The 26381-nt window shown below is 53.6% G+C and overlaps 1 protein-coding gene across 1 annotated transcript; it reads right to left on the bottom strand.

Moving 5' to 3' along the window:
* Positions 1–3128: 3128 nt before the first annotated feature.
* Positions 3129–15542, bottom strand: LOC149522415 (uncharacterized). Its single transcript, XM_089770923.1, has 9 exons — positions 15018–15542; positions 13561–13656; positions 12740–12970; positions 12515–12537; positions 11698–11813; positions 11076–11135; positions 8966–9166; positions 6737–6850; positions 3129–6454 (listed from the first exon to the last, which is right to left on the bottom strand). The coding sequence occupies exons 1-9, from the start codon at positions 15387–15389 to the stop codon at positions 5094–5096; spliced, it is 2574 nt and encodes an 857-aa protein (XP_089627049.1). The 5' UTR covers positions 15390–15542; the 3' UTR covers positions 3129–5093.
* Between the last annotated feature and the right edge of the window lie 10839 nt (positions 15543–26381).

Genomic DNA, 26381 nt, shown 5'->3' with positions numbered 1-26381 from the left:
CCTGTGATAGAAAAGGGCAAAGACCAGACAGGTTTCATGACAAGGCTGGTTTCCCTGACTGGGAATCGAACCCAGGGCACAGCGGTGAAAGGGCTGTATTCTATCTGTAGCCTAGCCCCTAGACCATCAGGAAGACAAGCACCTGCATGGCTTGCTCAGCTACACTAGCTCTTCTCAGGCCCCTTTCTGTCCCTTTCAGGATATGGGTCCATTCTCAGAGAAGACACGTGATGCCAACGTATTTTGCAGCTCCAGATTCTACCAGAAGGTGCCTCCCAGCACTTTTCCCCAACCGCACTCTCAGGGCCGGAGACGTGGACCTGCCCCTGTGCATCGTTGGGGATGCCGCCTGCCCTTTGCTCCCTGGGCTGATGAAGCCCTACACAGGATAGCCCTAAAGCAAGGATTGTTTCTCACGCAGGCTCAGCAGGGTCTGTATTAGTGTGGAGGAGCCTTCGCGTCCTTTAAAGAGAGATTCCGCTGTCCGCTCCCCTGGCTGGACCTTGGCGAGTCGAACGTCCCCCAAGTGTCCTCCAGAATAGTTGTGAGAACAAAGCAGAGACATTCCTGCCCCCTGCACAGCTGGCCTGGTCACTCCAACCCTGCTGCTTTAGCCCCCTGCCAGTCTCATTCCTACTCTTCCCTGCCGCCCCATCTTTTAAGTGGCATCCCGGGCAACGTTCTCACGATGATCTGACAACCCTTCAATGAAGGGAATGCCCAGCCTCTTGTTCTTAGTCACCCAGCCTGCCTCTTTCTAGTACAAACTCCCTGTGCCAAAGGCAGAGCTACAACCAGCTCAAACTCTGTTGCATTTAAGGGCAGCCTCTGGAGTCAGATCCTGCAGCTTTAAGCAGAGCTCCAGTAGGAAATCCAGGGAGTTCAAACTCTCCCACTGCCTTGCCAGTCACAATGGCCTCTGCAACCACTCCAGGCTTGTGGTTTCCTTCTTCTCAACATTCCTCCCCAATCAGCCTTTTCCTGAACCAGCAGTTCTATGGGTGGCCAGGGGAGGTCTCTTCTGTGTTTCAGAAGGACTTAGGAAAACATGAACAAAGACTACAACAAGGTACCACTGAGAGTTGCATCCTAGATCTCTTGTTCACAAGGCAGGTGCTTTAACCAGCTAAGCCATGGTGCCTTCCCTGGACAGAGCTGTTCTGGTTTATGGTCCAGGACAACACCTTGGACTCAAAAAATAAGAAGTAACATTAGTTCGAACCAAGGGCTTTGGTTTGAACTACCGTGTCCAGCCACGCACTTACTGGTTCAAATCAACTGTGATTTGGACTAGCGAGCCAGGCAAGATCTTGCTAATGAAGCAGGGGATATTTAAATCTCTGCTTCATTAGCAATTTTGGTCACCTACATTTGCATCTCTAGTCCAAACTAGGGAGCAAATGTAGATGTACTCAAACAGGACTCCGAACTGAGATCATTAAATAACAGAATATTTAATTTCCATCAAAGTGTAACAACGATTTCATTTCATGTAGCAATATGAATCATCATAGCTTGTTTGCTAAATCAAGAAGATGGACAATTTTGTTTTATGCCTCAAAGGAACAATCCCCATAAGATACGAAATAGCTATGGAATGTGTTGTAACGTTAATGTTCTTTTTGATTTCATACTAAATATATGAAGTCATGTACCTTGTTAACTATCCCTTGTTTCAGAATTGTTTCTTCTATCAAATTATAAAACTATATTTAGCTAAGCTCTTTGTGAGTAACTGGTGGGTACCACAGTAGCACACATCTGCACAAGCGCAAACGACCTCACTAGTGGGGCACATTATGAAACTCACTCTGCCCATTGGTCGCCACTGGAACACCCTGAGAAAAGTGGCAGGAATGGGGCCAAGTGCGAGTCAGGCAGAGGGGGGCAGGCAAAACTCATCTTGCCTTGCAGGGCCACAGAGAACAGCATCTCTCTTGTATACTGCCACAGAAAAAAAACCATGCCTGAGAGAAGCGTCGGCCTTAGACAGCTGCAGACACCTGCCAAAGTAGCTCAGTTGAGAGAGTGTTAGACTGAAGATTTGAATGGTCCTGGTTCAATCCCTGGCTTTGGCAAAAGCCTTTCTCGAGATGGCTTAGTCTATTTTGGCATCTCTGGTAAGCAAACATCTGGGCTATGTCTACACTTTCGGGTTCTTGTGCAAGAAGTTTTGCGCAAGAACACATCCACACTGCCATGTGTGAGCTGTGCTTTTGTGCAAGTGCATCCATGGCGGTGTGGATGCTCCCTTGTGCAAGAACTTTCCAATGGCCATTTTAGCCATAGGGCTTTCTTGCACAAGAAACCCCTGCCGAGCATCCACATTGCCCTCTTGTTCAAGAGCCCCTGTGCAAGAGGGCTTACACCTGTTAAAAAAAAGAGCATAGCTCTTGCACAAGAAGTCCTCTCTTACCATGCCGTACTTTAAATCTTCTTGCACAGGAACAGGTGGGCAGCGTGGACGCTCTGCGGATTCTTGCACAAGAACAGCCATTCTTGCACAAGAACCCGCCAGTGTAGACATATCTCTGCAGTCAGAGTTCAAAGGCTGTATCAAGAGGCCAGGAATGACATCATAAAGATGATATTTCAGGGTTAGAAACTGGAGAGGGGATTTTATGCCACCTCAGAGATTGTTGACACAGTAGAACAAGGCTCTTGGCTTCGGCTGCTCCCAGCTGTCATGAAATAAACACACGCTAGCTTTAGGGTTCAAGACAGACAAAACCAAATTAATAACCCAGCTGTGGGGGAGGGGGTTGTCACAGATGGCAGGGAGTCACCCCTTACCAATACAAGCCCCTTCCTCACACTCAAATGCCTGAGATATTTATACCTTCTTACAAAGTCACAGTGGAAATTTACAGAGAAAAGAGAACAGAAGGCACTTTATCCTTAAATGGTAATCTCTGCTTGACCAGATAAATTACAAGCACTGCGATTTTATTTGTTTGTTTAACAGCATTGTGGTTTCATGCTCAACTTGCTTAGGAAGCTTGCTTCTGACGCAGGACGCACTGTGTACGGTTCAGTCTTTGGCCAGGCTAGCGAGGCCTACCTCCACAGTATGTATTGGACATAAATATTTTACTTAATTTAAAATAAAGTTTGATCAACTAACATGAGAAAGTTAAAAGGTTTAATCTCTTTAATAATTTAAATGCAACTGCCCAGATGCAGCCCTAGCAAAATGGCTTGACTAATTATGTAATTAAGTGAGTTTCCATTAGCAACAGTAATCTACAGAAGGCTTGGAGAGGGCAGGGCTGTGATTGGCCGGGCCAGGCCAGGCCTGAGCACCGCTGAGGGAATCCACTCAGGGGAAATTGCTGACAGCCCTTGACTGGAGACCTTTCCAAAACAGGCTACAAACCAGTTACACTGAGTACTTCAGCTGCCAATCCAGCCTGCAGGAAGCCTCATGAGCAAAATCCCTCAGATACCCCAGCTCTTCCTGTGCCACACTCAGCCCTGGGCTTACACACAGGTGAGGGGTTATACAGCCCAATCTCTCCAACCCAGAACAGATCCACCTGGTTCCAAAGAACCAGGCATGAATCCCTGGTCAATTTATACTTTCCATCTTACCCACAAGATCACAGTGGACCAATCCTTTAGAATCGAAAGGTTTATTAATAAAAGAAAGAAAAGGTTGAGAGTAAGGCTATTAAGGAGAATACATTGTATACATCAATCAGCAAGTTCTTGATGCAGGATCTTAGCAGAGATGTTACAAACTGCTAGCATAAAAGTCTTTGGCATACATTGTATATCAGGATGGGTCAGAAATCCTTCCCGTGTCTCTGTACTTAGCAAGGCACATGGAGCCCCCTCAGGGCATTTGATATTCATTTCTGGTGTCTCCCAAGCTGGAGCTAGTTACATGGTCAAGTGACCTGTTTCATATGCCAGCAGCCATTGTGCCCTGGCTGCTTTGCAGCTTTCCACATGCATTCCTCAGCTGTGTATTGGCCACCCTGAGAACCATTGTCCTTGGAGCCATACAAATTAGCATAGTAACTCATTGCACATTCCTTCCTCATGACAGGCAGTCCATACGCAGCATCAGCAGAGCCCATAGTCTTAACTTCCCATACAAACTCCAAACAAGTACATGAATACCACACATAGAATCAGCACAACATCAGCTATCATTTGACACCTTGCATGACCCAATCTGTACAAAATTTGGGGCAAACAGTTTCCCGTGAGTACAGCAATGATCTTAAGGTGAGTATGTTCACCTTAAAATCCAATAACATGACAGGGGCCTCAAGAAAGGGTTGGGGTCTTGAAGAAGGATCTAGGATGCAGAAGCAGGCAGGTGTCTGGCCTGGGGGGAAGGTGCAGTGTCTGGTCAGGAGACAGGGTGCAAGAAAAAAAGACTGTGTCAATGCAAGCTGGGGGTGCTGGCTGCCAGGAAAAAGGGAATTGAGGAGATTGGGAGGGAGTGTCTGGGAAGGACAACAAATATTACCTGGCTTTGGGACCCCTTGAAACAACATCTCCAGCCACACTGTCCTCGTCACCCCAGAGGGAGGCTCTACTGCTGCAGCAGCAGCCACACAGACTAGGACCAGACACCGGACACCAGAGGCACCACTACTGCTCCCATTCAGTCCAGGACTGGAGGTGTTGCTGCTGCAGCCACGCAGCCCAGGAACAGCCCCAGAGGCACCCCTGACATGGCTATGTGGCCCTGGAGGCCAGCAGTGCAGTGGCAGCAGTGCCTCTAGTGCCGGGCTCAGGTTGTGTGGCAAAGACTCAGCCTAGCGCTGCCTCCTCTCTAGTGGCTACAAAGCATGAAGAGGGGGTGGGGCTAAGCTCCTTCCCCTCAGTACATCTTCATTTGGAAGTGGGGCCTGGCACTGCCTTGTGGACAGGATCAAAGTCTTAGGAAGGCTGGATTCTACCAACAGAGAAAATTTTGCTCACCCCCACTATAGGGTCTCTCACCTGTGTGGGTTCAACTATATGCAACAAGGCTTGAACTCTCGCTATAGCATTTCCCAAAGTCAGAGCAGTTAAAGGATTCTCTCCTGTGAGAGTTCTCATGGATAACAAGGTGTGACCTATGACTGCAGCATTTCCTACAGTGAGAGCAGGTGAATAGCTTCTTCTGTATGGGTTTTCCTATGTCTAACTAGGTGTGACCGCCGACTGAAGCTTTTCCCACAGTCAGAGCAGCTGAAGGGTTTCTCTCCTGTGTGGGCTCTCCTATGGATAACAAGGTTTGACCTCTGACTGAAGCTTTTCCCACAGTCAGAGCAGCTGAAGGGTTTCTCTCCTGTGTGGGCTCTCCTGTGCATAACAAGGGCTGAGTTCCGACTGAAGTTTTTCCCACAATCACAGCATCTGAAGGGTTTCTCTCCTGTGTGAACTCTCCTATGGATAACAAGCTGTGACCGGTCACTGAAGCTTTTCCCACAGTCAGAGCAACTGAAGGGTTTCTCTCCCGTGTGGGCTCTCCTATGGATAACAAGGTGTGAGCTCCGACTGAAGCTTTTCCCACAGTCAGAGCAGCTGAAGGGTTTCTCTCCTGTGTGGGCTCTCCTGTGGATAACAAGGGTTGAGGTCTGACTGAAGCTTTTCCCACAGTCAGAGCAGCTGAAGGGTTTCTCTCCCGTGTGGGCTCTCCTATGGATAACAAGCTGTGAGAGGTCATTGAATCTTTTCCCACAGTCAGAGCAGCTGAAGGGTTTCTCTCCTGTGTGGGCTCTCCTATGTCTAGAAAGGCCTGACCTGTGACTGAAGCTTTTCCCACAGTCAGAGCAGCTGAAGGGTTTCTCTCCCGTGTGGGCTCTCCTATGGATAACAAGGTGTGACCTCCGACTGAAGCTTTTCCCACAGTCAGAGCAGCTGAAGGGTTTCTCTCCTGTGTGGGCTCTCCTGTGGATAACAAGGGTTGAGGTCTGACTGAAGCTTTTCCCACAGTCAGAGCAGCTGAAGGGTTTCTCTCCCGTGTGGGCTCTCCTATGGATAACAAGCTGTGACCTCCGACTGAAGCTTTTCCCACAGTCAGAGCAGCTGAAGGGTTTCTCTCCTGTGTGGGCTCTCCTGTGGATAACAAGGGTTGAGGTCTGACTGAAGCTTTTCCCACAGTCAGAGCAGCTGAAGGGTTTCTCTCCTGTTTGGGCTCTTTCATGTTTACTAGGAGTTGCACTGTCACTGCAAGCACAAGGTGAATGTTGATGGGGGATTTTCTTTTGAACAGTTTCTGTGTTTGTTTTCAACCTTCTGATCCTCTGACTGGATTTATCCTGTCCTGCTCCTGGATGGTTTCCCTGCTGCCTTTGTAGACTACGCTGACTCTCACAAGTCTCTCCTTGCTCAGGACTCTGAGAAACATGCCCTTCAGTTCTTTCCACTAATACCCCACATGGAGCCATTTGCTCAGGTCCTTCCTCTTGAAGACTCCTCTCACTGTTCTCATTCAGCATCCCATCACCTGCTGGGAGGGAGAGAGAAACCACACAGGAGTCATTCTCTGTGCTGAGCTGAAAGAAAAATTCTGAATGGTGAACAGAAAATGGGGGACAAACCCAAAGAATGGCTGGAAAGATTCAATAATCATGAGCTGAGTTCACCCTGCTCCCCCATAACTCTTTCCCTACCCAGCTCTCTCAGACTGGAGTTGAGACAGGCTGAAGGGCCAGTCAGACTTGATGAAAACACACAATCAACATCATGAGAACACAGAAATTGGTTTGAGTCAGTTTAGCTGATATCTCACCTGTGTGGTTGTCACTGATGATTTCCCCTTCCTCACAGCCTTGGAGATCCGGGATCTGCAGCTCTTCCCTTCGCTCCACCCAGGAGAGCACATGAGCTTTGAAGACTGGAAATCCTATTTCGGGAGCAATTAACCAAGTGCTGATCTTGTTCATTAAGGTCTGTGCCATTCCTGCTTCCAAAGCCAGGATCTGAGTCTCCTACCCAGACAGGCTCCTTCCCCACCTTCCAGAGACTTGTCTCTGGCTGGTACAAGATCCCAGGCAAGACTAATTCCATCCTCCCCCTACCCTACCACCATATTGGGAATAACCCAGCAGACTCCCATGGGGAACTGGGCGCTCTGCTGCACTCTCCAGGATACAACTCAGTCTCCTTTAGGGCCTATTGCATACTTGGGCAGGAGAGGAACACACTGCTCATAAGGGGAGAGCTCTAGGGCTTTCAGGAATGACAGACACCTCTAGCCAGGACTCTGATTTGAGCTGCCACATGAGGTCACTAGGGCTGCGAGGGAAAGGATCCAGCAGAGCTCTAGAGCCCTGTGGGCTCTGCCCACAGAGCTCTTAGCTTGGGGCTGGACGTGTCCTGCTCTTGGGCTCAGATGCTCTACTTGAGCCAGAAGGAGGCTGGGGAATTGTCTGATCAGGAGAATGAATCCTTGGTTGGCCACTTCAGGCCCTGCCTATGCTCCATATTCCTGATCCTGACTGACTGTGCCTGGGTGCCCACAACAGCTGTCAGCCCTGCAGACAGCCAGGGCAGTGCCGGCCTGTTCTTGTGGCCAGCCAAGGTAGAGACAGGCTGGGCTGCTTCTCTGCTGCTCCTAGATTCTCCTGCTGTTCAGCTCCTTCTGCAGCCTTGGTTTGACTCTGCCAGCAGCACCAACCCTCCTTTTGTGGCCAGTCGGGCCTGTCATTTGGTGCCCCTCTGGCTTGCAGAGAATCTACCAGAGGCAGGGAAGGACTCTGAGTTGATGCCTTCCTTCCAGGGGCTCAGCACAAGGGGTCCTGCAGACACAGAGGCTGTGTCTAGATTGGCCAGTTTTCCGGAAAATCAGCCACTTTTCCAGAAAAAACTAGCCAGCCGTCTACACTGGCCGCTTGAATTTCTGCAAAAGCACTGACTTCCTACTGTAAGAAATCAGTGCTTTTTGCGGAAATACTATGCTGCTCCCGTTCGGGCAAAAGTCCCTTTTGCACAAAAGGGTCAATGTAGACAGCTGAGTTTTGTTTTGCGCAAAAAAGCCCCGATCGCGAAAATGGCAATCGGGGCTTTTTTGCGCAAAAGCGCATCTAGATTGGCCATGGACGCTTTTCCGCACAAAGTGATTTTGCCGAAAAGCGTCCGTGCCAATCTAGACACTTTTCCGAAAATGCTTTTAACGGAAAACTTTTCCGTTAAAAGCATTTCCGGAAAATCATGCCAGTCTAGACGTAGCCTAAGGGTGTGTGTAAACTACATGGCTCCGTCGATGGAGCCATGTAGATGAGGCGGATCGGCCAAGGGAATTGAAGCCGCGATTTAAACAATCGCGGCTGTTACGACGCATCGGGGTTTCCCCGACTGCTGCCCCCCCTTAGTGGCACAAACAGACTCCACCAGCCAGTAGAATAGAGGGAGTTTATTGCGTCTCCAGGATACAGTACAGCATAGATGTAATCGGGTTACAGGGCAGGCCTAGGATGCCTCAGCCCCCCCTAGAGATGGGGGAGATTGGGCCGGGCCCCTAAATTCCAGCCCTTTCCCTAGGCTGCCTCCATCATCCCCAACAGAAACTACTTGACACTCCTCCAGCCCTGCCCTGCCGCCAGGGCTGACTTCGCCCTCCTTCCTTTGTTCCACTCCCTGGGAGGTAACTGGTCAGACAGGTTCGGAGCCCCTTGCATAATAACTCACCCCCTACCCTGTAGTTTAGACGCACCCTAAGAGCAGCTGCAGCCAGCCCCAAAACTCTGGTACCTGCCGTTCCTGCCTGGGCCCTTCCACTGACACCTCCGGCCAAGGCACAACATGGGCATGATGGTGAGAACCACAATGAGACCTTGGCTGTGGGAAGAGCAGCACCACTATTATGTCGCTGGACCTCCTCTCACACAGGAGCCAGGATTACTGGGGCAGATACTGCTGATACTGAGGGTTCGCGCAATGAGGGACCCTGAACCAAACGCAACCCAGCTGCTCCAGAGCCCACCCAGGTTCTGTTACACAAGGGGACAGGAATCCTTACCTAGCCAGCTCACAGCCTCGTAATTCTCCTGCATCACATCCCTGTAGAGGGCTCTTTGGCCCGGGTCCAGCAGAGCCCATTCCTCCTCAGAGAAGTACACAGCCACCTCCTCGAAGCTCACCGGCTCCGCCACGGCCATTTCCTGTCCCTGGCTCTGCAGGCCAGGGGCTGAACTGGAGTCAGACATGGGTGTTCTACAGCCTGGCAGGGGGAGAAGGGGAATTGGAGACATTTCAGAAGGGGCTTTAATCCTTTCCACACCTCCATTCCACCCAGACTCTGTCCCTGGTGACACATGTGCTAGATTCTGCCATTGTGGGCAAAAGCTTTAGTCTAGATATTCCATGAACAGGAGTTAGATCCCAAATCCACATTCATTTCTCTCTGTACCTGACTTGAATTACATTACTGCATCTGCAACAATGGGATTTAGTTCTCAGCACCCAGCGTTTCTGATAAGCCACATATTCATCTGCCTGAACATGGACATAGGCTAAATGCAGGCTGCTGTATTTAAAACCCTTAGTCTTCATTCATGGATTTGCAGCACAAACTTTGCTCTCTCATCTGACAAAGATGATATAAAGCCTTTTCACAACAGAGTCAGTGAAATTACCACCACCATTCAGATACTTATTAAACACGTGCGCTGAGTGTTTGCAGGATGAGATCTTAAGATTCATGGGATCAGAAGATATCCTTAATCATGAAGTCGGACCCCCCGAGTGGCACAAGCCATTACACTCAGTCCATTTCCCCAGGCACAAAGCTCCATTTCCCCAAAGTGTATTTTCTAGAAAGTCCCCATGATTTGAAGACATCAAGAGATGGAGAATCCACCAGTTCTTTGCTCATTTGTTTCAGAAGCAAATCATCTTCCCTATCAAACATTCGTGCCTCTTTCCTAACCTGAAATAGTCTGGCTTCAGCTGTCCCTTATTGTTTCTCACTGAGCCTTATCCACTCGAGAGCGTGGGTAATACATTTTGATGGGGGGCCAAATGCAAAGTGGCTGAGAGCTGCACTCTTCCATGACATTAATGCAGGAAATGCAGGGTCTGGGACGGATGCTGGGATGAAGAGGAAGTTTGGGGCAAGGGTTTGGGATGGAAGACAGAGGGGGTCTAAGAGGGAGTTTGGGTGAAGGAGGCAGGCTGTGATCTAGGACACTGGATTAGCCAACTATTCATTATCTAAATTAAAGTTAGATATTTAAAGTAAGTGGTTGAGTGGACAAATAAGAGGCTGTGGGTTTCTGACCACAGAGAGCTCTTGCATTTATAGCTGCAGCAGGAGGACAGAGTTTGGGTATGCAGAGTGTGGGGCAGGAGTGGGGAGCAGAGATTAGGAGGGGAAGAGAGATGGTTGGGGTGTCAGAGGCAAGCTCTGGACAGGAGCCTTATCTGAGTGACTCCTGGACAGAGGCCAAGCACCTCAGGCAGGCAGGGAGCCTGCTTGACCCTCTCTCAGACTGCAGGGCCATGAGGGTGTGTAAATACTTGACCCAGAGGGGAAGGGGCGCAGTGCTTTGTTTCTGGCCAGAAACCAGCAAATAAGATTGCTCTGGGGGTGGAAGCAATGTCTGAACCCTTTCCTCCTCCCCTCTAGGCTCACAGTTTTTTTCTGAGTGGCTTGCAGATGGAGAGTGGCATCTGTGGGCTAGATCAAATGGCTTGGTCAGGTAGATCAGACCCATGGACTCTTATTTTGCCCATGCCTCCACTAGACGTAACAGCCCTTGGGAATCCAGCAGTTTCTTGCCTTGAACTACCTGATATAGTGGAAGCCTGGCAGCTCTCAGCCTTTCACCCTATTTATTGTTTGAAACCAACCCCATGTTGAAACTGAGCAGTGAAATCTGAGCCTGAAGGTGCCATCCTATGTGTGCTTTAGCTTCACCCCTTTAGCATCACAAACCCATAGACCAGTGTTTTTCCAACTATCCACAGGCCCCCATACAGTGCCCCTGGGGCTCCTCACTGATCAGTGTATGTGATTTAGGTCTGAGTCCACTATGGTTGCCGTTGTTGGTAACTTTAATGAAAACCCCATGAAGATGTTTCCACTGGAATTTTTTCATCATTTAAAGACTCTCCACCTGCAAACTCACCTTGTCTGAGAGCTCCCAGGGATTTTCCTCTTGCTCTCTCCAGTGCAGAGGGCAGAGTGTCTGGTGGGGGAAGGTATAAGAGAGGTGAGATTCCAGGCTCTCCTGTTTATAACCATGTCCCCATGCTGAACTCTGCATTTCAATTGTATCAGAGACCAGACAGAGACAATCACATTGAATTGTTTCAGGAATTTAATATGAAAGTCTAAACTTTCATTTCCTTTCTCACTCGGGCACCTCCCAGCTATGGAGCCAACATCCCTGCAGCCTCACACCTGTCCCAGGAGAGAGAAGCTGTAAATGAGATTTACACCCCCTCCCACTTGGTTTCTCATTCACTTACTGCTTCTTATCATAACCTGGAGCCGTGGTGGCGGAACACGTGGCCATCACAGGAACTTTGGCCATTTTGATCTCTGAATGGGAGGTTCAGAGTTTGCAGATCCTTGGATTTATCTGCAATCAGTTGGGTCTGTTCGCTCAGTGTCTCTAAGGATAGCAGAGTGATGGGGCCATCATTCTCCACGTGGGAATTGAGGCAGGGGAAGGTTGGCTTCAGAGGCCAGATTCAATGGTCTCAGATACTTGAACCACTTTCCTTTCATCCATCCCTTCTAGTTACCTTTGAACTGCCTCAGAGTCTCCGACAGAGCAATCGTTTTCTGGGAGAAACCTCTGAATTGTTCTTCCAGTTCAGGGGAAATCTCCTCTGGCAGCTGGAACTGCCCCATCTCACACCTGGACAGAAACAATTCAATGTGATTGTATTTCATTTACTGCTGATAAGTTCTGGCTAGTGAGTCTCAGCTCTAACAGGCCTGGAGTTAGAATTCCTCCAATTCTTCCAGCCTAAGAGCAGGGACAACATATCCCATGGCCATGAAACCTTCCCCTGAAAGGCCCCACTGCAGTTCTTCAGTTCTGGCCTGGGGAGACTGGCTGGGGGACAAAAGGGGAATTGAGTCTTCATGGCCAACTCACTCCTTGGCCTCCAGACACTGAAAGACAAGAGGTTCCCAGGTGAAGGGGTGAAGGAATCTGTCCACTAGGAACTAGAATGAGACACCAGCTCCTCCCTCCCCAGCTCCTTCCACACAGGTCTCCAAACAGCCCTCAGTTGGGACAGACTCTTGGTCCTTGCTGCCCTGGGCTGACTGTGCCCAGTGCCCAGCAGCAACAGGCCCACGTTCCACCTCACAGTCCTGAGGTAGCCAGTCCCCAGGGAGGTGACAGCTCCAGGAAACACTTGAGGTCAGACTGATCCCTGAATAGGGAATCCCAGAGTCTGCTGTGCGACGGTGAGACTCTCAGAATTCAATGAGTCAGAGATATTCGTATCTAACATCTGCCTCTTAGAGCCCTGTGGAGATGTGGTGCTAACATCAGCTCCAAGCTCTTTCCCTGAGCTGTGCAGCGTGAGGGGAGTGAGAGCCACGTACCTACTCAGGGTTCTTCTGACATCCTAGAAAAAAAAAAGACAAAGAAAAGACTCTCAGCCCCATAGGACACACACAGAGGACCTCAGGGAAGGGATTTTGCAAACATGGGAAGAGAGTCCCTGCCCTGGAGTTACACCCAGATCTGACAGCTGGACCTCAGCACTTGTGATTTAGGAGCCTCCTGTCCCTGTGTGGGGAGCTGGGATGTTTCTTCCTCAGTCTCACCTGCACGAATTCACTTGCTGGCTTCTGACACGTCCCCTCCAGCTCACTGATCCCCTCACTGAGACGGGAAATCTGCACAGAGAGTTTCCTGACAGTGTCAGTCTGGAGCCTCCCAATCGTCTCATCCAGCTTCTCCAGCTGGGCCAGCAGGAGTCGCTCTTGTTCCTCTAGGAACTGCCACAGCTGCTGAAACTCAGCCACAATCATCTGCCTCTCGGCTTGCGTCCATTTCTGTATGAAAGCAGGGAAAGGGCTGGTCAAGGGCATGAATGGAGCCCAGGGCCCTTTCATGGAGAGCTGAGTGAGAAGCAGGGAGAATTTCTTGGAAAACCCTAAAATGTGTGACATTTGACTGTACTTTGTGGTTAATAGGCAGAGGTGGCTCTCCCAGCATCTCCTTTGGGCCCTGTGTCCCTCTGAAAGGGATGTTCCCATGTCTGTCATGGGCAGTAACTTTTATTATTCATGGGCTCTGGAAATTCAGACCCTGAGCAGCATGAGGCAGGACTCAGCACCAGCCTGACAGAGATAACCAGGAAGGAAAAAGGAGGAAACATGTTAATACTCCAAGTGATCAGACAGCCCTTCAGAGGGACATTCAGCTCACTTGGGGAGGATGTCTGGGAAAACCACAAAGACTGGACATTAACTCATGCACTGACATGGAAGCTCAGGGCCTGTCTACACATGGATCTCAGCCAGCAATTCATGATCCAGGAGAAACACAAACAAGCCCAACGTCACCAGGGCCAAAACAGGAGTCTGCCTGCTAACAGCCCTCCCACTGCCAGTCCCTGCTGTTTCAAACCACAGGCACCTACCAGATACTCTTGGCATTTCCTTTCTGCTGTTGCTTTCCTTTCCAGCACCTTTTCTCTCTCTTCCCTCAGAGTCTTCAAATGGGCCTCCAATTTTTCCTGAACAAACAGATATAAGCACAAGGGCAAACCCCATTAGATTTCGGGAGCCCATTTGTTTGCCTTTAAGAGAGTCCCAGTTTTGTGGAGCTCTGCCCCTGTCCAGCAGGGACTCAGCCCTGGACTTGGTTGTGTCCATAGAAAAAGACACAAGAAGAGACTGAGGATGCAGCAGGACACCTACGAGGGTAAAGGAAGGATCAGTGGTGGCACCTTTATAAAGAATGATGCAGGTGGGGAATAGGGAGGTAAAAATGCTTAACAATACTAATCATGTAACTGATTATAATTTTATCAGTAAAAGGATTTTTTTAACCTGCTGACAGGAAAGGCTGGTAGCAGAAATGGGCTCTCCTGGGCTGAGGATCTCTCACGAGGTCTGCCGGGGGTGGCCACAAGGACTGCTGGCTAATGGGAACTCCCAGCAGGTGCAGACTGACGTTAGCTGCCAGAAGGAAGCAGGCACTGCTGGGGCAGTGGGGAGTTTAACCAGTAACTAGCACGGATAAGCATTAGCTCTTCAGTTAACCAGTTTGAACTCTTGCTACAATCCAGTTGACTCCTAGTTGAGTCTGGCATGGACCTGCACTTCCTGAAGTCCTGCTATGGGTGGCGTGAAGGCGCTCGGGGCCCCATACAGCATCCAGCTCAGCAACCTCATCTAGTGCAGGCAGCTGCATTGGAGTTTAACCCCTCATGGAGCACCTCAGAAGTTCGGAATCCCTATTAGAAACCTTCACTCCCTGCTGGATCTAGGGCTTTATCAAGGCATCTTTCCCTCCTAAACGGCCACACTTTATCACTGTTCAGTGATGCTGAGGGGCAGGGAGTAGTGTAAGTCTAACAGGGTACGGTGCTAAACTCTATCCCTGACGTGCCTGGCGACTATGAGCGACTAGGTGCTGCCCCACCTTCACTTCCCACAGTTTGTCTAACTGGACTGTGACCTGCTCAGAGAAGGGACTTTCCCTTGCTGGATGTTGTGCAGGTCTCAGCTGCCATTGCAGGTCTGGAAGGCAAATGACAGATTGTTCCACCGATCAATAACAGCTTGTAACCTCTTCTTCTCCAGTCCCAAGGCAGCTCACTGATAGGTTTAGATCACAGGAGGTACAGGCCACTCTTTCTGATTGTTAACACCTTCCCTTGTGCAAACACCCAGAGAGGGCTGGGTTTCAGGATTCACAGCCCCAGAGAAACCTTTCCCACATGGGGTATCTTGACGTAAGTTGCCACAAAGCCAGAGCATTTACTTTTTACAGCATGTCTTGTAGGCGTTACTGAGCTGTGTCACAACTGTGCCCAGTAACTGTTAGTGAAATAACGCTGTAATTAAAACACACTGGACAGTAACTCTGTACCTTGTACTCCTGGGCACCTTCCTGTATGAGCACCACCGTGTGAGCCTGAGATCTGTCAGACACCACACAGATGGGAGTTTGATTCTCTTCACAGAACCACTTCAGAGCCTCCTGGTGCTCCCCGCACACCCCGTCCCATCTTGCTCTCTTTGATGCCTGGAAACTCAGCGGCTTGGCTAGTTCCATCACATTTGCCAGCTGCCAGTTGGGCCAGAAGGGTCCCTGCTGCTCAGTGTCTCTGCCCTGAGGGCTGAGGGGGGCCTGGCAGGAATTGTGCCCACACTGCAGAGCGACAGGGGCTGTGAAATCCTCCAGACAGACGGGACGCGGCGCTTCCTCCCGGACACTTTCCACGGGGCTCTCTGCAGCCATGGCTGCCGCTGGGCTGGGGGACCGGGGCCGGGTCACTGTCCTGAGCTCAGCAGTGGGGAGGCAGGTCCGGGGGCCATGAGGCACCAGAACTGAGGATACAAAAAAAAATCACAATTAAAAACTGAAAAAACCCCCAAATCTTCTCTCACTCCCCTTCCTCCCCCCCCCCCCCCCGCCAGGGCCTTCCCTGGGCCCCTCAGTCACCTGCCCCAGCTAGATCCCCCCCGGGTCTCTGCGCCCCTCAGACCAGGGCCCCTCCCCACCCTGTGTTCAAATCCCCCCCCCCCCCCGCACACTCTGCAGCCCCGTCACAGCCCCTCTGTGCGCCCCCGGCCCGCACCCCCAGACACCCCGAGCCCGGCGGGAGAATCAGGGAGCCCGACGGAGGGACCGGAGGGATGGGGGCGCCGACTCCCCCCCCTCAGCTCCCCCGCGCCAACGGCCCCTCACAACGGCTCCAACCTCGCGCCGCGTGACGTTACTACAGCCGCCGCGCAGGGGGCGGGGCCTAAGCAGGGCGGGGAGTGACGGGCGGGGACGCACTAAAATCCGGCTGCGGGGTGTAGAATGGGGCGGGCGCGCTCAGACCGCGCATGCGCAGCGGGCTAGTGACTCCGCTCAGAGTCCAGCGCCCGGGGTTTAGCTCAGGCCGCGAGCTGCCCGGCCACGCCCCCAGCGCCGCGGGGCCCCACGTGGCTTCCGCCTGTGGGAGCCAGGCCGGAGCGAGATTCTACAGGCCCCGGGGCTGCCGCTCCCCGCGTGTCTGTGCCGAGAGCAGCTCCCCTGGGGCGGGCACCGGCTCTGCGGGGGGAGCCTCCCGCGGGACAGCGGAGCGGCCCCGAAGCAGCTGCTGCGCCGGGGGGAGGGTCCAGAGCCCCGCGCTAGGGCCAAGGGCGCTGCAGATGAGGAGCCACCGCGGACTCGCCCGCCCCCCCCCCGCAGCGCTCGCAACCCCTGCCCCTCCCCCCGCCTCCTCCATCGCCCCCAGCGCTCCCCGTGGCAGCCACTGGCCCCAGCCGGAGCCCAACGGACCCCGCCCCCCACTGTGACGTTGTTTGCCCCGCCCCTTGCTCTCGCTCCGATTGACAGGGGTTCCCCAGGCTGTCACGCCCCAGTGACGCACAATTGCCCGCCCCCGTGGCCGCATCATCAGTGACGTACATTGCCCCGCCCCTTGCTCTCTAGTCCGGGTGACGGGGATTCCTCTGGCCCAGCTGTCCGGCTGTCCGGCCGGGAGTGACGGGGCCGCCCAGAGACACTGAGGGCGGGGCAGGGACTCGGAAGGGGGCGGGGCCGGGGCTCCACCAACCAATGAGAGCGCGGAACCCAGTGACGCGCCTGCGCGCTGCTCCCCTCCGGCGCGAGACACGGACCCGCCTCTCCGGCCACTGGGGCGGGAGCGCGCGGACTCGGCCGGGATCGGGCCCCGGAACGTGTCACCTGCGGGGGGGCGCCGGGTCCTCGCCCTGGGCAGGCAGCTCCCGCCCCCCCCCCCCCGCCCCTGGGCTCTGTTTGCAGGACGCTGGGAACGGGCCGCAGGGGGCGGGTCACTGGGGATCCCTGTTCTGTTCCCTCCCCCTGGGGCACCCGCACTGGGCAGACAGGACACGGGGCTGGGGGGGCCTTTGTCTGACCCGGCCTGGCCGCTCCTGTGCGGGACCCGTAAAGTCATTAACATCGGCAGCGCCATGGACACTGAGGCTCCTTTAGAACGAGCCGAGCAGCCTGAGCGCACGTCAGGATCGGGCCCCGGAAACATGGATTCCAGCTGGAATAAGTGTTTGGCCTGAGAATTGGGTGTCACTGGGCTTGGAGGGAGCAGATGCCAGCGAACCTCGATTTCACTGTCCGCTCACAAACCGAGGGGAAAAATCTTTCCATTCATAGGAACTGAAAGTTCCACACAGGCCCAGGAAGAGCCAGGCTGCTTGAGAATTTCTTATGGTTGAAGGACTTTGACTTAGTCTGTTTTGAGAGTCACATTGACAATTTGTGGGTTAATAATAAAGATTTTCCTCTTTGAATCTCAGTGTCTGTCACTGAATAGCAACTGTCTGAGCCAAGTACTGCCTGCCCCTCCCCCTAGCATTTCCCACTGCTGTGAAAATTGAACATGGGAAAACTGCAACTGGGAGCATGTAACTAGATACACATAAATAATCAACTGTTACTTTATCTGTCAACATCACACATCAAACACAATGAATTCTTCACAAGCCTCATCCTCACTGCTTACGCACACAGGTCTGGGAACTGATCAGCCCAGCATGGTGGATTCTGGGGTCCATGTGATGCCCCAGGGCTCCTCCACACCAGCACAAGGGCGGGTGCCAGGGCCACAACCAGAGTGTGGGACGTTTCTCACCAAAGCCTCCAGGGCTGGGGTGTCGCCTGCTGGCTCTTCCCCTTCCAGGAAACAGCCTGAGTGAGCTCCAAGGAGGGGAACAGCCCGTTGCTGCTGGAGGCAGGTAGAGCCTGCGCTCAGGAAATTGAAACTGATCCTGTTCCCCAGACCAGAAGGAGCCCTGGCCACAGTGAGCCTGTACTAAGCCTGCAGGAGGAAGCATCTTGTTCTGTCTGCCTGGAGGGTTTCACAGCCCCTGTCACTCTGGAGTGTGGGCACAATTTCTGCCAGGCCTGCATCAGCCAGTGCTGGGAGCAACCCGGCCCAGCCACCTCCTGCCTGCAGTGCAGGGATCCTGTGCAGCAGGGACCCCTCCAACCAGTGAAGGAAGCAGGAGGGGACGGGCTGTGCGAGGAGGATCAGGAGGTGCTGAAACTGTTCTGTGAGGAGGATCAAGGCCCCATCTGCGTGATGTGTGACAGATCCCAGAAGCACCGCACGCACACGGCGCTGTCCATAGAGGAGGCTGCCCAGGAGTACAAGGTAGGGAGCTGCTGCCCTGTCTGCTGGGGAATTATTCTGGGTTTTAGTCACTGGCTAATTTCCCTGACTCTTCCCTTGCCCCGTGCGACTCAACAGCCAGCTAAAGCCTGCCTGGCCTGGGACAGGCTGTAACCAAAGAAACCAAATGGGAGGTGGACCCAATCAATGTCAGGCTGGCCTCTGGGAATGTGCTGCCTTTAGACTGGAGAAGGGGGGGTTACAAGTGGCTGGTGTTACAGATTTGATGACTAGAGATTGTTTTTATTATTTGTATTTGCATCACAGTCGCCCTCACAGACCCCATGTGAGATCCGGGCTTTATGCAAAACACAGCCAGGGACAGTCCATGCCCTGAGCAGTTTATAGTCTAGAGATAACCAAAAGGTGAAGAGGGGAACTGAGGCACAACGCAAGGGAGTTAATCACCCAGTAGGTCAGTGGCTGAGCTCAGCACAGAATCCCAGTTTCTCCAGATGAAGTCCATGGTCCTAACCACTAGGCCATGCTGCCACCTCAACCACATCGTGAAATGTGTCAGTTAGGTGGGAAAGGCACCTTGCTCGAGGCCCAGCAGGGACAGAAGGTTTCCCACTGGGATGCTGAACTCCTGGGCTGCTCCAGGAGGGGTTAAACTCAGATGCTGCGGCCAGCACTAGAGGAGGTCACTGAACTGGATGCAATGTGGGACCCCGAGTGCCTTGAGTCCACCCACAGCAGGACTCCAGGCAGCGCAGGCTGTGCCAGGTACCACTGGGATCAGACTGGGATGGAGCAAAACTACCCCCAGGCTGGAGCTGCCCGGTGCCGGTCTGACCTGTGCCAGTGGGTACCTGGGCACGAACCAGCCAGCGAGGTTCCGCTAGTCCCACCAGGCAGCCTGTGGGAATCTCCCACAATGCACTGCTGCCGGTAGCTGTACCAGGGACTGGGGCAAACCCCAACCGTCCTGAACAGAAATCAGCCTGTTTAATTAGGGAGTCACTGACCCATCCCCAGAGCACAGGACATGCCCACGCCTGCCTGCTGGGCCTTTCCTCAATGCTTGGTCGGCCTCTGTGGGCCTGTTCCTGCCTCGGTCAGACCATCCCCGCCTACGTCATTCTGTGTGGAGGGGCCACCCCCTCCTGCCCCCACCCTCACAGGTGTCCTGCTGCAGCCTCAGTCTCCTCCTGTCCATTTCTCACCAGACAAAGCCACGGCCAGGGCTGAGTCCCCACCAGGCAGGGACAGAGCCCCACAGAACTGGGACTGTGCAGACAAATGGCCCCCCCAGGCCCTCAGACGGTGGGGAGGGGGGGAGACAAAGGTCAACTTCCCTGGGGTCTGCTGATTAAATCACTGCTGCAGTGCGCTGGGTGGCTGTGAGGGCTGCCGGGGGCGGGAGGGGGGTGGGGGGGCAGGGAAGGGGACATGGTTCAGCGCGCTCCATGTGCTGCTGAGGGCTGACTGTCCCCATCCCTGCCCCTTCCGACTGAGGCCCTGCCCCTCCCGCCTGAGGCCCTGCCCCTCCAGGGAGTGTGGAGCCTCCCCCACTCCCTCCACTTCACCGAGCAGCAGCCCAGTGATGCTCTTGCTCCTCTGAGCCTCCCTGTAACGAATGGGCTTGCCCTGGTGCTTAGCCCAGCTCTGTCCTACCAGCACAGTCCCCAGGCCTCAGGGCTGAGCTCCCAGCCCCTGTTTAAACCCTGGTGGCTCCTGGGATTGGCATCACTTAGGCTATGTCTACACTGCAGGCTTCTTGCGCAAGAAGATTTTTGCAGAAGGGATCTTCCGCAAAAACGTCTTGTGCAAGAACGCGTCCACCCTGCAAAAGTGCATCAGAAGAGTGATGCGCTTTTGCGCAAGAGAGCATCCAGACTGCATGGACACTCTCGCAAGAAAGCTCTGATTGCTATTCACAGCATAGCCTGTGCTTTTTTCGAGTAGCACTTTTTGCACAAAAAACCCTGTTGCCCATCCACACACACCTTTTTGCACAAGAACTCTTGCGCAAAAAGGACTTATTCCTCGTAGAAAGAGGAATACCTATGCCACAAAAAGCCCTCTGTTCTGCCGATCTGCTGCACATTTTCTTGCGCAAAAATGCTCTTGACGTTAGGACGCTCCGTGCACTTTTGTAAAAACAGCAAATGCTGATCTGATAATCAGTTGACTAGTTGATTTCCACCCCCCATCAGACAGAGGCAGCAAAGGGGGGAAGAAAGGGTACTTGAAAGTGGCAGTGCCACACAGCTGAGCCTGGGATCAGCTGTGCAGCACTGCTGCTTTGAAACACCATGGCGGCGTTCAAAGGGGCAGCACTGCACAGCTGATCCCAGCTTGGCATTTCAAAGGGGCAGCGCTGCACAGCGGATCCCAGCTTGGCATTTCAAAGGGGCAGTGCTGCACAGCGGATCCCAGGCTCAGCTGTGTGGTGCAGTGTATGTGGAGCCTGGGGTCAGCTGAGGACTTCCCAGCTGAGCCGGCTCCACATGACATTTCAAAGCGGCAGTGCAGCATGGAGCCCAGGATCAGCGGGGACTCTGACTCCCACTGGGGATTCTTGTGCATTTCAAAGCTGGTACCCACACGCAGCCCGGAGTCAGCGGGACTTCCCGCTGGCCCTGGGCTGCACGCGGAATTCTGCATTCCTCCTTTGAAATGTACAAGGAGGAATAGGGAAGTGCATGTCGACTAGTTAATGGAAAGTCCATCGACTACTTGACTAGTCAATTAATCACTAGTTAACATCCTTAGTTTTGCCACGATCTTGGGTTGCTGGATTAGATTCATATCTGGACAGGCCCTGAGCTTCCATGTCAGGGGATGAGTTCATATCCAACCTTTGTGGCTTTCCCATAAATCCTCCTCCAGTTACCTGAATGTCCCGGGGAAGGGCTGTCTGCTGGGTCTGCTCATTTCCTGCTAATGGGTTTGCTTCTGTCCTCTCCCTGGGTATCTGTGTCAGTGCGGGGCCAAGCAGTGTTCCCAGTACACTGAGTGCTTGGGCGGCAGCTCAGGAGAGTTTCAGATGCTCCCCAGCTAATTGGCAGAATGTCAACAGCTAGGTGTTTCAGCTGGTGGTGCATATTTACACTTGCCTCAGTGCACATAGAAAAAATATTCCACACATTGATGAAGAAGTTTAAAGAGAATCTGGGTGTTGAGTCCTGCCCCCTACTGCTCTGGATGTGAATTCCCAGAGCCCATGGATAGCAGAAGATGCTGCCCATGACAGACATGGGAGTCTCCCTTTCAGAGGGACACAGGGGCCAAAGGGAAAACTGACCCACAGGGCAGAGTCAAATGTCAGAAATCTGAGGGTTTTCCAAGAAGTTCTCTTTGCTGCACACTCAGATCCCCATGAAAGGGCCCCGGGCTCCATCCATGCCCCTGACCAGCCCTTTCCCCATTTTCATACAGAAACAGACACAAGCCGAGAGGAAGAAGATTGTGGCCGAGTTTCAGCAGCTGCAGCAGTTCCTGGAGGAACAAGAGCGACTCCTGCTGGCCCAGCTGGAGCAGTTGGATGAAGAAACTGGGAGGTTCCAGACTGACACTGTCAGGAAACTCTCTGCGCAGATTTCCCGTCTCAGCGAGCGGATCAGTGAGCTGGAGGGGACGTGTCAGAAGCCAGCGAGTGAATTCCTGCAGGTGAGACTGAGGGAGAAACATCCCAGCTCCCCACACAGGGAAGGGAGGCTCCTGAATCACAAGCGCTGGGGTCCAGCTGTCAGATCTGGGTGTAACTCAGCAGGTGCATTGCTGCCATGTGAGTGACTGTTGTGCTTTGCAGAGTCACAGGCACAGAGCTACTAGAGATGGCAAAGCCCCATAAGCTCAGGGGATCCATGTTCCTGGGGCCAGGGCAGGGCCCCTTGTTCCCATGTTTGCAAAATTCTTTCACTGAGTCCCTTGTGTGTGCCCAATGGGACTGAGATTCTTTTCTCTCTCTCTCCTCCAGGACGTCAGAAGCACCCTGAGCAGGTAGGTGTCTCTCGCTCCCCTCACACTGCCCAGCGCAGGGAAAGAGCTTGGAGCTGATGTTGGCATCACATCTCCCCAGGGCCCTGCAGCCAGATGTGAGGGGAAGGTCACAGGCTGGGCACAAATCTCTGATCAGCGTCAGCCTGCGGCTCTCCCCTGGCCCAGCAGACTCTGGAATTCCCCATTCAGGGCACAGTCTGAGCTCAAGTGTTTCCTGGAGCTGTCACCTCCCTGGGGACTGGCTGCCTCAGGGCTGTGGGGTGGGACATGGGCCTGTCACTGCTGGGCACTGGGCACATTCAGCCCAGGGCAGCAGGGACCCAGAGTCTGTCCCACCCGAGGGCTGTTTGGAGACCTGTGGGAATGGGCTGGGGAGGGGGGAGCTGGTGTCTCAGTCGAGTCCCTAGTGGGCAGATTCCTACAGCCCTTCCCCTGGGAACCTCCTGCCCCTTAGCGCCTGGAGGCCAAGGGGTGAGTTGGCTGGAGAGACTCAGTTCCCCTTCTGTCCCCCAGCTGGTCTCCCCAGGCCAGAGCTGCAGACTGTTCATGGGACCTTTGAGGGGATGTTGCAGGGCCAAGGGCTGCGCTGCCCCTGCTCTGGGGCTGGGAGAACTGGAGGATTCGAACTCCAGGCCCAGCAGAGCAGCGACTCACTGGCCAGAGCTGGGGAACTGAGTCACTCGGTGCACTGTCCCCATGTGACGTTGTCTATCCCCAGGTGTGAGATGGGGCCGTTCCAGCCGCCAGAGGAGATTTCTCCTGAATTGGACGAGCGAGTCAGGGGTATCTCCCGGCAAATGACTGCGCTGTCGGAGACACTGAGGCAGTTCACAGGTACCGAGAAGGGACGGGGAGGGGAGAGTGAGTGAAGCGTCTGAGGCCATGGAAAGAGACCGATGGTGGTTATTTAGTTCCTCATTAGATTAAACTTCTGTTGATTGTGAGGTGAGAATGGCACCCACTTGCCATCCCAGACACTCAGGTTGATTAATTGAAACTTATTTGTTCCAAAAGCTACTTTGTAATTACAGCTACTGTTAGAGCACAAAATGGCCGACACACAGACAGAAACACGCCCAGCTCCGTGCTGCTTTCTGCAGAGACGCTGAGTACACAGACCCCACGGCTCACAGGTAGAGCCAGGAGTTTGCAAACTCTGAACCGCTCGTGTCAAAGGGACCCAAGTGGGTGAAGTTCCTTTGAGGTCAAAGTCTTTGCAGGATCTGGGCCTAGGCTGTGACAAATGTCAGGAAGTGAATGAGCCAAACCCAGCGGAGTCTGCAGGGTGGGAGGGATGTTGAGGAGAAAGCGAATCTCTTCACAGATTGTCCTGGGCTTCCAGTGAGGCTATGAGGTTGGTTCTTTTGCAGGGAGAGGCCTGAGTGAGAAAGTAGGAGGCTTCAAACTTCTTTAATGGCATGAATTGCCTAGCTGAAGTTGAAGTAGCTTAATTCAGCTCTTAGAAACATAGAATCATAGGGCTGGAAGAGACCTCAGGAGTCACTGAGTCCAGATGCCTGCCCAAGGCAGGACTAACCCCAACTAAATCAACCCAGTCAGGATTTTATCAAGCCAACACTTAAAAATCACTAGGGATGGAGATTTCACCACCTAACTAGGGAACCCATCCCAGTGCTTCACCACTCTCCTAGGGAAATAGTTTAATCCTACTATCCAACCTAGACCTCCCCCACCGCAGCTTGAGCCCATTGCTCCTTGTTCTGCCATCTGTCACCACTGAGAACAGCCTCTCTCCATCCTCTTTGGAACCCCCCTCCAGGAAGTTGAAGGCTGCCACCAAATCCCCCCTCACTCTTCTCATCCTTTCTGTAGTGGGGGGCCCAGAACTGGACACAATACTCCAGATGTGGATTCACTAGTGCCAAATAGAGGAGAATAATCACTTCTCTAGATCTGCTGGCAATGCTCCTCCTAATGCATCCTAATATGCCATTCGCCTTCTTGGCTACAAGGGTACCCTCTTGACTCATAACCAGCTTCTCATCCACTGGAATCCCCAGGGCCTTTTGGCACTGTACACATAGCAGAAAATGGAGAGAAGAGCATTCTCCCTCTGACTTCCTTTACTCCTCCTGAAAGCAGGTCTACCACCAGCTACAGAAGCGCCTCTCAGTGTGATTAGCTGTCTTAACGTGACCGCTAATTCAAACCCTGGGAGATCGGCAGCAGCAGCCTCTTCTCTGCACTGTAGACGTACCCAAGAGGGTTCGGGGGGGGGGGGGGGAGGGCAGCTATAACAAAAACCCAGCTCTGTGTGTTAGGATTGGGGATGTCGTGGGCAATATAGACTCCTGAATCTCACCCATCTTCTCCCTTCCCCCACCAGACACGCTGCCCTCTGCACTGGAGAGAGCAAGAGGAAAGTCCCCCGGAGCTTTCAGACAAGGTGAGGTTTCAAGTGGAGACTGAAAACACCTTCCTGAGCTTGTAGCTCAAGTCACCAACCAAACCCCCAGTGACCACGACAGGCAGAGCCCCAAACCTGCCCACTGAGTGGTGAGGAGCCCCAGGGGCACTGGATCAGAAGGACGAGGGGCCGTGTCCTGCCCCTTTAAGCAATGGGATGGTCGGACCCCCCCCCCACTTCTCACTAAGGGCGCAGTTTGCAGGCAGGGGGCTTTGTAGACAGGGGCTGCACTTTGTGTCGGGGCAGCTGATCAGCGCAGCCCCTCCTTGGGCACCAGCCTCTGCCCTGTGCTGCCCCTCCCAGTGACCCCACCCCAGATCCCCTTCCCCAGAGCCCTGTCCCCGGCCAGGCCAGAAGCCAGAGCTGGGCTCCCCCCATTGAGCCTGGCTGCCCTGAAGAGCCCTGGACCCTCCACTGCCCTGGGGTGACTAATGCCCAGGCCCTGCTCTCTGGGGTGAGGCGGCTCTTCCCCCGCGCTGCCCCCTCCCCTCTGTGCCCTGGGCGGGGGGTGGAGGCTGCAGCAGGGGAGGGAGTTTCCCTCTGGGGGTTAAAGCTGGAACCTGCCTCCTCTGCCCTCCCCCCCCCCGAACCCTCCTGCTCTGGGCCTGGCCCTGGGGGTGGAGCAGCCCGAGTTGGGGGGCAGGAGGCTGCAGCCTCTGCACACAAATGAGAAGCTGATGAAGCGGGTCCCATTGCCCAGGCTGAGGCGCTGCAGTGACAGCTCGGCTCAGTCTCAGGGCCCAGGGCAGAGGCAGCTCCCTGGGGCCCAGGCCTGTCCCAGCCACAACAGGGCTGCTGGGGAGGGTGAGAAATGGCCCCAGCCGCCCCCAGGGCTGAGCTCTGCCCCTCACGCCCTGATTCTCTCTCCCCAGCGACTGTGACTCTGGATCCAGACACGGTGAATTCCCAGCTTGCCCTGTCTGAGGATGGGAAATATGTTATCTGGGACCGTACCCAGGAGCGACTGCCTGACAACCCGGAGAGATTTGACACTTGGCCCTATGTGCTGGGCCGTGAGGGGTTCACCTCGGGGAGACATTGCTGGGAGGTGGAGGTGGGGGATGGGCGACACTGGGCTGTGGGGGTGGCCAGAGAGTCTGTGAGCAGGAAGGGATGGATCAGACGTATCCCTAAAGAGGGGATCTGGGCTGTGGAGAGGTGGGGGAGTCAGTTCCGAGCTCTCACCTCCCCTTTGACTCCCCTGCACCTGATCCCCCCCAGCAGGATCCGTGTTTGTCTGGACTGTGGCCGGGGGCAGGTGAGATTTATTGATGCTGATACCGAGGCCCCGATCTTCACTTTCCCGCCAGGCTCCCTCCCTAGGGAGAGAATCCGACCCTGGCTGGGGGTGTGGGTAGGATCCCCAGTCAGTCTGTGCTCCTGAAATCAGCTTCTCTAGACTCACACACCCCCGTCTTAGTGACCCTGGAGGACTCCTCCCCACCCCCACCCTCTGGCTTCTCAACTCTATGATACCTGACAGCTCCTGTCCCTCCCTCCCTCCAGTCCCAGAGATGGGAGGGGTAAGGAGAAGACCACTTGAGAATTCAGAAGAGCCAGAGGTGGGGGCTGGGCAGGGGGCAGATCTAAGAGTCGGGCAGGGGACAGGCTGGCAGGATGTGGGGAGGACACAGGGTTTTATTTTTTATTGTTTGGTCTGATGTAGGATCCCAGAAGCCTCCCTCCTTGATTCCTCCCTGCTATGTAGAGT

This window comes from Pelodiscus sinensis, chromosome 19 (assembly GCF_052426305.1).
Source record: "Pelodiscus sinensis isolate ZL-2025 chromosome 19, ASM5242630v1, whole genome shotgun sequence".
Classification (NCBI taxonomy): domain Eukaryota; kingdom Metazoa; phylum Chordata; order Testudines; family Trionychidae; genus Pelodiscus; species Pelodiscus sinensis.
Note: the sequence above shows the minus strand (reverse complement) of the source record. Positions and strands in the feature narration are given on the sequence as shown.

Coding starts and splice junctions, on each gene's coding strand:
- LOC149522415 (XM_089770923.1), bottom strand. CDS start 15,389: ATGGCTGCAGAGAGCCCCGTGGAAAGTGTCCGGGAGGAAGCGCCGCGT. Junction 9,167..11,075: donor CCTGGGAGCTCTCAGACAAG/GTGAGTTTGCAG, acceptor TCCCCCTGCCAG/GCTGTAGAACACCCATGTCT. Junction 6,455..6,736: donor CATCAGTGACAACCACACAG/GTGAGATATCAG, acceptor TCTCCCTCCCAG/CAGGTGATGGGATGCTGAAT.